A 10,261-nucleotide genomic window follows, 5' to 3' on the forward strand; every position below is an offset into this window, starting at 1 on the left:
GCAGACATTCCTGCAAGCCTCTGTCCCAGCAGACCACCATCCCTATCTTGGCCCGGAGTGGGGTGTCCACTCCTGCCTCCCTGCACTTGTTCACTCCTGGGCCCTCGGGGCTTGTGCGGTGCCCCTGGCTGTCTTACTGCCCTCCCTCTACCTGGAGTCTCAAACCCAGGAGGCAGCCCTCTTCTCCCAGAGTGGGTAGGGCAGGGGCTAGGAGGTAGATTCTCCTGCACATGTTGTGCAACAAATCACTGTCATTACCTGTCGAGAGAAAGCTCTGATTTCTCATAACTCTTCTCTGTTTGAGCTGCCCACTCTTGACTATAGTCATCAACCTTTGTTTCAAACGTTTCGGAAACTGATGCAAAGTAAATGTCAGGACGCCAGACAGACAGACTGGGGTCAGGACAAGTGGCCGCCTTCTTCTGGTATTTCCTTCGGCTTTCCTCATCCAACTCATACCACATCCTCAGCATCTGAATGGAAGGATGGGTCTCAGCTATGTGGGAGGGATACCCAGTAGCATAAGAGGGATCAAAAACATTGGCTTCCAATAATAAAGGGAGACAGAAAGACAGAAACCTGATTGCAATGAGAAACCATCTCCCCATTTAAAACGGGGAAGGACTTCAATCTGTCCTAGTTCACCCTGCTTGACTACAAGCCTAGCAGCTCTTCATCCTGGCCCATTCAAGCCCAGAGAGGGCGAGCATGTAATTTACTGAGCAAACTGGGATTCTTTTAGAGTAAAACAGGAGACTGTTATGATTAGGCTAGGACAAGAGGCAAAGCCACGACTGTTTCAGGCCAGCTAGGACACAGTCACTGCGCTGGATCCAAGCTTATTTCTGGATCCAGGCTCTTTCACACACTCTGTGACCCTCAACGCAGTCCCAAAGTGACTGCTTCAAAGAGATCTCCTGCTTCCGGCTCCCAGGTGTGCTTGGCTGATGGGAGGCACCAGCAGCAGAGGGAAAAGCAGGAGGAAGGGGATCCTGGTATTTATCCCCAACCCCCCTCTAGTGGTCTCTACCCAGGGCTCTGTCCAGTGGCCCTAGCACATAGCCGTCCTCTCCATTTCTCATGACTGCTCCCCATTCCTTCATACCTGGGATCGTGGGGAACCCCAAAGTCACAGGCCCCAGTTAGTTCCCCCAAACCCTGCCTACACCCTTGTTAAGAGTCCCTGCCTTACATTCCCATTTGAGAGTCATTCTGTTCTGACTGACGATGAACAAGGCTGGAATTCATGATTCTACCTTCCCTTAGGAAAACAGCCTCTCATCTGTCACCCACTGACTAAGCCTGGATGTGCTGGATGTTAAGGACATCATCTCCCTGAGTCACCTCCTGAGTCCTGGGGCTACGGCCATTCCGGTTTTCACTCTCAAGGTTCAGGGCTTTCACAGCCGCCTGAATTTTCTGGGAATAACTCAAGAAGGCGCCTCTTCTCAGCAGCGTGTTGGGGTGCTTGCTTTGCCATTTTTTGATAGCTCTGAAGTGGCGGAGAGCTTTTTTGGGATCTGCTCTGGATAAAACTTCATGGAGATGCTGCGATTTCATTATCACCTAAACAAACAAACAAATCATACATGAGATCAAAGAGATGAGGGTGTGACAGAGGGCCATGGAGCACAAATTCAGGGGACCCAGGTGGCTGGTGTGGAGCCCTCATGATGGGGCCAAGCACCCACTCTGAGAGGCTGAGCATCCATTGCTAATCGGGGCTCTCACTTTGTGCAAACCAGATTTGGGAACCAATGGTCTTGGGAGCAGAGGGAGATACAGGAAAGAAAGCAGCACACTCAGAGCCCCTCCAGGAGCACAAGGGAGTTTCTGGGAAGAAAGGAAGAGGGAAAGAGTGATGGCCAAGTTCAGGGATAGGAACCGGGATGGAAAGGACTCAGCACCAGAGCACAACCCTCAATTCTACCGTCAGCTTGATGACCCTGGACAGGTCATATCAGTTTCAGTTTCCCTATCTGCCAAATGGGGTGACTCTCCAGTCAACAGTGATGGTCACTGCAAGGGCATTAAGGTACAGAATGAAAAATCATGAGTTTGTGTCTGACGGGCCCATGTTCAAATGCTGGCTCTGCCACTCACCGACTGTTTACTTACGCTTTGATACTCAGTTGCCTCAGCTGCAACATGGACAGAGTAATGCTTACTTCCCTGGGTTGCAGTGAGGAGGAAAATGGATAGTATTGATAGTGTGCTTTAGCTGAGGGCCCAGCACGTGGCAAATGGCCCCAAAGAGTAGGTATTATTCCAGAGGTGCTCATGCCCTCCACCCACCTCAGGTGATTAAAGTTCACAGGCTTTGAAACTGTCAAGTGTTTCAGGGCATAGACTGATGTCTTATAAACTCTTCCTACTCTACCTTCCAGTGGCCACTTGGACTGGGTTGTGAAGCTCAGTGCATTCCAGTTCTCTAAACTCAGTGGGGGAGGCCCACTGCTCTGGGGTCTAGCACACTACCTCGTAGTTGCTGGCCAGGAAGGGGAACTGCTTGGGCTGCAGAAACTGTGTCTTGGGGATGTCCAGGCCATCCTCCCCATACAGGAACTGTACCACACTGCCGTCGCTGTCACGGACCGTGAGATCATACTGCACGACCAGCCCCTCCAGGTGCTTGATGATGCACCTGTAAGGACACCATTGGCTCAGTCCTCGCTGCCTCATCACCTCCCAGAGCGGCCTCTGATAAGGGTTAGGGGTGGTGGAGGGGAGGGAATGGGGGGCTGCTGTTCTGCGGGCAAGCAAGACTTTGGAACACAGGGTGGATCCAATACCCCGGGGTCTGGGTTGGCTCCAGCGTCCCCCAGCCAGAGGCTGCAGCCATGTGAGAGGCTTGGCTGCCACCCCTAGAGCTGGGCTCCCATCTAGCCCCAGCTGCTGAGGATAACTGCCTGCCCCTGCACTCTCCTGCAGTGCAGAACTCCCCAGAGACCAGTGTCCTTAGAACCACAAGGCAGGCGAACCAGGGGAGCTGTCAAGGATTCTCAAACTTGGTCAACCCAGGGATCGCCAAGGACACTAAGGGGAATTAGGAACTAACTACTGATGTGAATCCCCCCACTGGCAGCCTTTCTCCTCGGTTTTATCTCAACATCTCCTGCTCTCTGCCCCGGTCCTAGCTCCTTTGCTCACCTCTCTGGACACTCTGCCTAGGTTTCCCCTCCTGCCACCCTAACAGGGGGCTTCCCAGGAGTCACTGTCCCCCCACCCCAAGCTGTGAGGACAGAGCTCAATGTTAGTCACTACTGTCTCGGCAGCTGAGCCTTCCAGGAAGCAAGACAAGCTTGCCACTGCCCAAGACCTTCTCCCACAGCCATGGCTTCCCCCAGGGAATGGCAGACCCTCAGAACACAGAGCCCTTTGTATAAGCCTCTGAGCTCACGCTCTACCGATCCTGTGAAGGGGAAGAGTGTTTGCTGCTTTCTGCCTCAGGCCATTCATGCAAACTCTTCAAAAGTTTTTTCATCCATGGAATCTTAAACGAGCTGTTGATATAATGTGAAAGATGATGGGATGAAGGGTCCTGGCACCCTACCTCAAGGGGCACGGCAGACACATTTTACCTTTGAAGATAGCCTGAGCGGCTGGTTTTCACAGCAGTGTCGACCAGGCCCTCTCGTCCTGCCATGCAGTGGAAGAAGAACTCCTGCAGAGAATGGGACCCAGGTCCCAAAGGTGACAGTGAGGACAGTGTGCTTCCCGAAGGGCTCAGGCCAACACCTCCAGCAGCCCTTCCTGACCAGACAGGCCACTCCCTTCTCTGATCTCCTAGGACTTTTTGACCTCGACAGCTACAACAGCCCCCAGTGTCTTCTGCCCTACTCTGTAGGGCAGTCATAGTTCACTTACAATTAAGCCTAGAAATAAGGGAAAGAACTACAGAAAAACCAAAATACATACAGGAGGTTTGATGCCAGTGAGGAATCTGCCAGTGACAAAGCCACCAGCCCTGGGGGTGAACTCATAAGGCTCAAAGCAGGGCAGTGACTTGCCAGACGCCATCAGCGGGGGTCTCCGACCTTCCAATTCAATCTGGCCCAGGAGGCACGAGATCTAGAGGACAGGAAACCCACAGGAAACTGAAGATCCACATGTGTTTTTAACAGTGCTTTGTCCCAGCAGGGAAAGTATAATCTGACCTTGAAGAAAAGCTGCATGGAAATTGAGTTCTTGAAGGCTCACCTACATTTCTAAACAAATCAGGAAGCTTTCAGTTTAAGAAAAAAAAAATACCTGCATCTTCCTTTTGTTGACTGATCTGGATTTTCACATTTGGGGTAGGTTGAAAATGGGTGCTGTCTAGAAAAGGAGCCATGACTCAGAACCATCTCGTGTTATACCTGTAAGGGACTGGAGGGTCCTGATGGGGAAAGAGAGGCCTGCAGGAAACAGCCATTTACTGCGATCCTCACATTCTAGAGCCAAAAGGGAATTCAGGGCCAGATGTGGTGGCTCACATCTATAATCTTAGCACTTTGTAAGGCTGAGGTAAGAGAATCCCTTGAGGCCAGAAGTTTGAGACCACCCTGGGCAATACAGGGAGACTCTGTCTTATTTTCATTAAAACAAAAACAACAACAAAAATGGGAACTCAAGCTATTGAGCTGTTTGCTTAGAAAGTTGCCTGTTAATACTCTTGGAGTGATGGAGGACAGCAGTATATCTAGGTTTCGATTTAGTCAGGGGATTTCCTAATGGCTTTCGGCCTTTCTGTTGTCACACTCAACAGACAATGGGGTCTGTTGGGGACCTTTCGACCCTCTCACGGTCATTAAGGTTTAAGGTTAAGAAATCTCTAGGACAATGTTTATAATTTAATATTAAGAAAAGAACGGCCAGGCGCGGTGGCTCATGCCTGTAATCCCAGCACGTTGGGAGGTCGAGGCGGGCAGATCACGAGGTCAAGAGATTGAGACCATCCTGGCCAACATGGTGAAACCCTGTCTCTACTAAAAATACAAAAATTAGCCGGGCATGGTGGCACATGCCGACAGTCCCAGTTACTAGGGAGGCTGAGGCAGGAGAATCTCTTGAACCCAGGAGGCAGAGGTTGCAGTGAGCCGAGATGGCGCCATTGCACTCCAGCCCAGAGACAGAGCAAGACTCCATCTCAAAAAAAAAAAAAAAAAAAAAAAAAAAGAAAAGATCACGCAAAAGTACATCAAAATTGTGTGAGTATACATAATGTATCTATATAACATGAATATATGCAATAGTAGTTTGTACATTTATAATATATAACTACATTATATATATCCCATCTGCATAGTCATAGCTACATCCGCCTTTAACGTTGGCATGTTAACAGTGTTTAGCTCCTGTAGTGATTTCTATATGCTTTTCTCTTTTTCAGTATTTGCCACGTTTTATAGGGAACAAATTGAAACCACCACCTGTAAAGCTGCCAACCCGCCTCTGCCCACACCTGCATCGTGTTCACAGTTGAACCTTTGGCTCCCGACTGCACCATCATCTGCAGGCTGTTCTCTGGGAACTGTCTGTGTAGGCCAAAAGGCATGCATGCCTGCAGATTAAATCAGCACACAGTGGTCAGTGACTTCACCCCCTTTAAAAATCCCAGAATCAGGATGTAAATCCAGGAGGCAGAAGCAATACAGCCAGAATATTTATTCAGACCTAACTGCCAAATCCCACTCGAGCTAAGGGAAAGCCTCATTTGGCATTAATCCTTCCCTGGAACCCCTAAGAGGTCAAATAGGTGCTCCCTGTCCTGCACTCGCTGGACTTCCTCTGCCAGGATCCCTGAGGTTCCATTCATTGGCCAAAGAGCAGCAAAAAGGGAGAAGGACAAGGAGAAGCAGAGGGGCTGGCAGATCCAGTTTGTGATTCTAAAAAGAAGCTGGAGAAGAATAAAATTTAAGGTGATGCCCTTGATTAGCCCAGCAGAGCCTGGCCTGGGTCCTCTCCCAGCGTGAATACCAACGTCCGCATCATGTCATATTTACGAACATGCCACCCGAGCCCCAGGTAGGAAGCTCTGCCTTGGCTCAAGGGCCAGCAGAACCAAGCATGCCTCTTCACGGGGAGCCTGGGGAGATGCTGGGAAGGGGGCTCTGAGTCTGGGGCTTTTAGCCTGTGCCTGGAATTCCACAGACTCAGCCCAACACAGGAGAGGCAGAGCCTGGGTGGGCAGAGGTGATGGGAAGATGGCAACTGGAGGGACAAGAAACCATTCTGAGACGCATCTGAAGACAACTTCCCTACTCCCAGCATGCCCGGTCAGCCCTAGAAGCTGAGCCTCCTGAGTCTCAGGGAGGTGCTAGGAAAGCTCCTGTCAACAAAACCCCTCAAGGATGGAACCTGTCCCCATGAGAGGTCAGTCTTCTCGGCGGCCTAAGGGATGCTAAAAGTCAGGCAAGAGAGCACCACAGACAAACTTTGTCTTTTGATGAGCGTTAGCATTGCCTCCTCCTCACCACTCCTCAGGCTGGGCCCCGAGGGCCTAGGAGGCAGGGTGAGGGCCAAGGCAGCTCCTCCAAGCAGCAGGATGGACAGCCCTGGCTCTGGGGCAGAAAGGCAGAGAAAAGCAGTCTGTGATTTCAGCTCATGCAGAGATTTCCCTCTCCTTTCTCAACTGCCCAGGAACTGGCTTGGCATTGTGTAATAGTAGCTCCTGAAGCCTCTCTGCAGCCCTGTGAGGTGGTGCCCCTCACAGCCCCAGGTGAGGAAACCAAGGCAGGGACTGGTTATCTCACTTGCCCAAGGTCACACAGCAAGTTCAAGGCAGAGCCAGGACTGGAACCTGAGTCTTCACTGCTGGCTCTGCTGCACAAGCAGCAGGGGCGATCTGGGTCCCTAACCCTGCTTATTCAGCCCCTTGAATGCAGTCACCCCAAAATAAAAACATTTAAAAAGAAAAACAGCACAAAGCATTCTCTCTCGCCACTATTCCGAGGCCTGTCTAGACCCTAACTGGGGAAGGGAACAAAGCCCTGGGCCCTTCAAAACAACGAGTTCTACCCATCCCACCTCACATCTCACCTAGTCAGCTGTTAAACAGCCGAAGTGCTCCGTAGGGCCCGGGTGAGAATCAAAATGTAATTTCTTTAAAAATCAGCATTCACAGTGGTGGGGATAAATGCATGCAACGCTGGGCTAACCTTGTTAATCTCATTGCTGTAATGGTTCACTTCCTCCTTGAACTTCAGATCAATCATGTTAAAATCCCTCTGGTCCTTGCCCAGATGGGCATCCTGCCATTTTCCTCGGATCTCATCATACGATGTGGCTTCTGGCAGGTTTAATGCAGCTCTGACAGCCTAGAATGAGAACAGAAATACACTGGAGGCTGAGGTCAAACGAGGAGGGTTGTGGGTTTTGACTCGGCACACACTTCACCCCTCCAGGGCAGGCCGCGGCCTCGAAGTCCGTCCGTACCCGGGGCCCACAGTGGGTGGATTCTTCAATGATACGTTGCCTCTTGACATCTGCCTTTGGCTTCACCAAAATGTCTTCCACGCCTGTGAAGTGAAACAGACAAGCTTGTAGGGGACCTCAGGCCTGATTTCTCCCACCAGACTAAACTCAGTAAGGTCAGAGCACAGAGCCCAGTGCCACAGATGCAGGAAATACCTGAGTAATGAAGATTATATTAACATCATTAACAGATTGTCACCATCTCTTAGGTGCCTACCAGAGCCCAAACCTTATAATCCCCATTTTACAAATGACAAGACTCAGGCTCAAAATTGGGTCACACAGGTAGAAAGTAAACCCAGGCCTGGGTCCCAAATTCATGTTCTTAGCCACCAGCTATACTATCACCATTCTATAGGTATGTGTTGGATGAATAGGCTGAAGGTGAAGAAGAGATTTTAGATGAAAAGATAAGCTCAGGGAAAAGAGACAGAGAGAGAGAACATCTCAGTTTGGGGTCCCCGAAGCCACGTCACAGGGGCCACCCTACATAGCTGAGTATGCCTGAGCAGGCACACATACAGATACACCCGAGCCTGGGTGACAGGGACCACCACCGCAGGTCCCTCAGCATTGCTTCAGGGGGATGACAGCCTGGGTCACTTCAGTGAAGCCTGCCCTTCTGGCTCAAAGGGTTGACGAGTTCCTCATCTTGGGCAGCAGTAGGTCTTTCCACATCAACTCTTAATCAAACTAGTGGGTTTTTTTCTTTTGTTTTTTGAGATGGGAGTCTTGCTCTGTCCCCCAGGCTGGAGTGCAGTGGCGTGATCTCGGCTCACTTCAACCTCCGCCTCCTGGGTTCAAGTGATTCTCTTGCCTCAGCCTCTCCAGTAGCTGGGACTATGGGCACATGCCACCATGCCCAGCTAGTTTTTGTATTTTTAGTAGAGACGGGGTTTCACCATGTTGGCCAGGATGGTCTTGATCTCTTGACCTCATGATCCACCCGTCTCGGCCTCCCAAAGTGCTGGGATTACAGGCGTGAGCCACTGCGCCTGGCTAAAACTAGTTCTTTTCTGTAACTGTAAGTGCTATTGGACTCAAAAGTCCCTCAGCCAAGATCTGAGTGGGAAAGAAAACAGCAGTGTACTGTCCAAAAGATGGGGCTGAAATATTTGGAATTCCCAATGCAAGGTCCTGGAGGGCTTCTAAGAACATGTGTGAACAGAAGGGGAAAGAAACAGTTCCTCTGTAAGCAGGCCATACCATGAAAGTGGGCCTTCCCATGGGGTCAGCTCCAGGCCATCTAGCTGTGCCCTTTACAGACCCCGCTAGCTGAGAAGGGCTGGAGTGAAGTCAATCTCTCGCCTGTTCCCTCTCGTAGCCCCACTCCCAGCTTGGCCCTGCTTCCTTTCTCAGCCCTGAGCCTCTGGATCATCTTCATTCTCAAGGGACCAACTGCTCTTTGTACCACACACTAAGCAGAGCTAAAGCCTGGCACCTATGTTAAGTTTGCTCCTCATCATGAGCTGGGTGTGGGATCCTCCTCTATTTTCATTTCAAAAGCACTCTGATTTCTTTCTAGCTAGCAGAAATCCTTGTGCTTATTCTAGGTCAACATCTGAAATTGAAATATACATTTCATGAGGTGTAGTAATCATGCTTCACTTTCTTTGGTTATCCTGGAAGGGACTCTAGTCTGGTTCCCAACTGGAAGTGGGTGACCTTGGACACAGATGTCCCCAGCAGTGGCTCAGGTCTCTTAGTGGAATTAAGATGGGGGAAGGTGAGTTTCAGCTGCCAAACAAGACTTAACTTATAATCCTTATCCTGGTAAAATAATGGGACATACAAACCAAGATGTTTGTTCAAGGATGCTCATCTCAGCAATAATGTGAAAATCTGGACGCAGCCTAAATCTTTAATTATAGGAACTGGTTAAATAAACTATGATATGTCCATAAGAATGGAATAATCCGTAGTTACCAGACATGAGGATGTAGATTTGTATTAGCTGATCCCAAAGGACATTTATAAATACATTTGGATGTTTGGTGGGTGGGTAAGGAAAGTAGAGTATGTAGCAGAGGATCCCACTTTTTCCAAATGTATTTGTACTAGAAAAGTCTAGAAAAACAAACATCAAATTACTATTAGTGGTTATCTCTGACAAACGCATGCTGGGTGATTTTAAATTATCTTCATGTATGCTTTTTTTTTTTTAACCTTTCCATAATTAAATATATGGTAAAATGTATAATGCAGGACCCAGCGTGGGCCAATGAACAAACTCCAGCTGCAGCAGGCGCAGGTCCACAGACCCTATGCTGAGACTCCCACTCTGTCTGCACATGAGTAAATCTGTGAAGCAGAGGAGCTTTACTTCACCATGAACCAGACAACACCTATGCACACTGCGGTGCATGTCTGACACGCAGCATCTTGCATCCCCCTAATGGGAACAGTGTGGAATGGCTGGACCCTGCTCTGTGTACATGGAGACGCAGTGTCCTCCATAAGCCTGGCCAGAGGCTGAGCCTTTGGATAGATCTGATCTCAAGCCCACACTAAAAGGGGCCCAGTGACTGCTCCAGGGGAGCCCCAGGGCAGTGAGCCCAGCACTTACCCAAGGTGAAGTCTCTTTATCAAAGCCACTTTCCTAAAGTAGCGTGCTCTCATTTCTAGGGTGCAAACAAGGTAGTTCCCCTTCCTGTCTTAGGATCACCCCGACAGGTTTGCCCAGCATAGTGTTTCCAAGAGCGCTGATGGCCCCACTGCATTGGGAAGGCGTAGGCAGTTCTTTTGCTCCATCACCCAGGCTGGAGTGCTATGGTGCAATCTCGGCTCAGTGCAACCTCCACCTCCC

At 49.9% G+C, this 10,261-nt stretch overlaps 1 protein-coding gene across 1 annotated transcript in view; it reads right to left on the reverse strand.

The window, feature by feature from the left end:
- Positions 1 to 10,261, reverse strand: part of POLR1A (polymerase (RNA) I polypeptide A, 194kDa) — a 74,677-nt gene that overhangs the window by 16,652 nt on the left and 47,764 nt on the right. The window contains exons 16-24 of the mRNA XM_011925770.1: positions 9,664 to 9,847; positions 7,417 to 7,520; positions 7,140 to 7,298; positions 5,444 to 5,542; positions 3,919 to 4,071; positions 3,582 to 3,664; positions 2,479 to 2,644; positions 1,345 to 1,566; positions 259 to 473 (exon numbers count right to left, since the gene is read on the reverse strand). Of these exons, the coding sequence (XP_011781160.1) occupies positions 259 to 473; positions 1,345 to 1,566; positions 2,479 to 2,644; positions 3,582 to 3,664; positions 3,919 to 4,071; positions 5,444 to 5,542; positions 7,140 to 7,298; positions 7,417 to 7,520; positions 9,664 to 9,847 (1,385 nt within the window). The remainder of the gene's footprint in view (positions 1 to 258; positions 474 to 1,344; positions 1,567 to 2,478; positions 2,645 to 3,581; positions 3,665 to 3,918; positions 4,072 to 5,443; positions 5,543 to 7,139; positions 7,299 to 7,416; positions 7,521 to 9,663; positions 9,848 to 10,261) is intronic.

This window comes from Colobus angolensis, unplaced genomic scaffold (genome assembly GCF_000951035.1).
Source record: "Colobus angolensis palliatus isolate OR3802 unplaced genomic scaffold, Cang.pa_1.0 Scaffold118, whole genome shotgun sequence".
Taxonomy (NCBI): Eukaryota; Metazoa; Chordata; class Mammalia; order Primates; family Cercopithecidae; genus Colobus; species Colobus angolensis.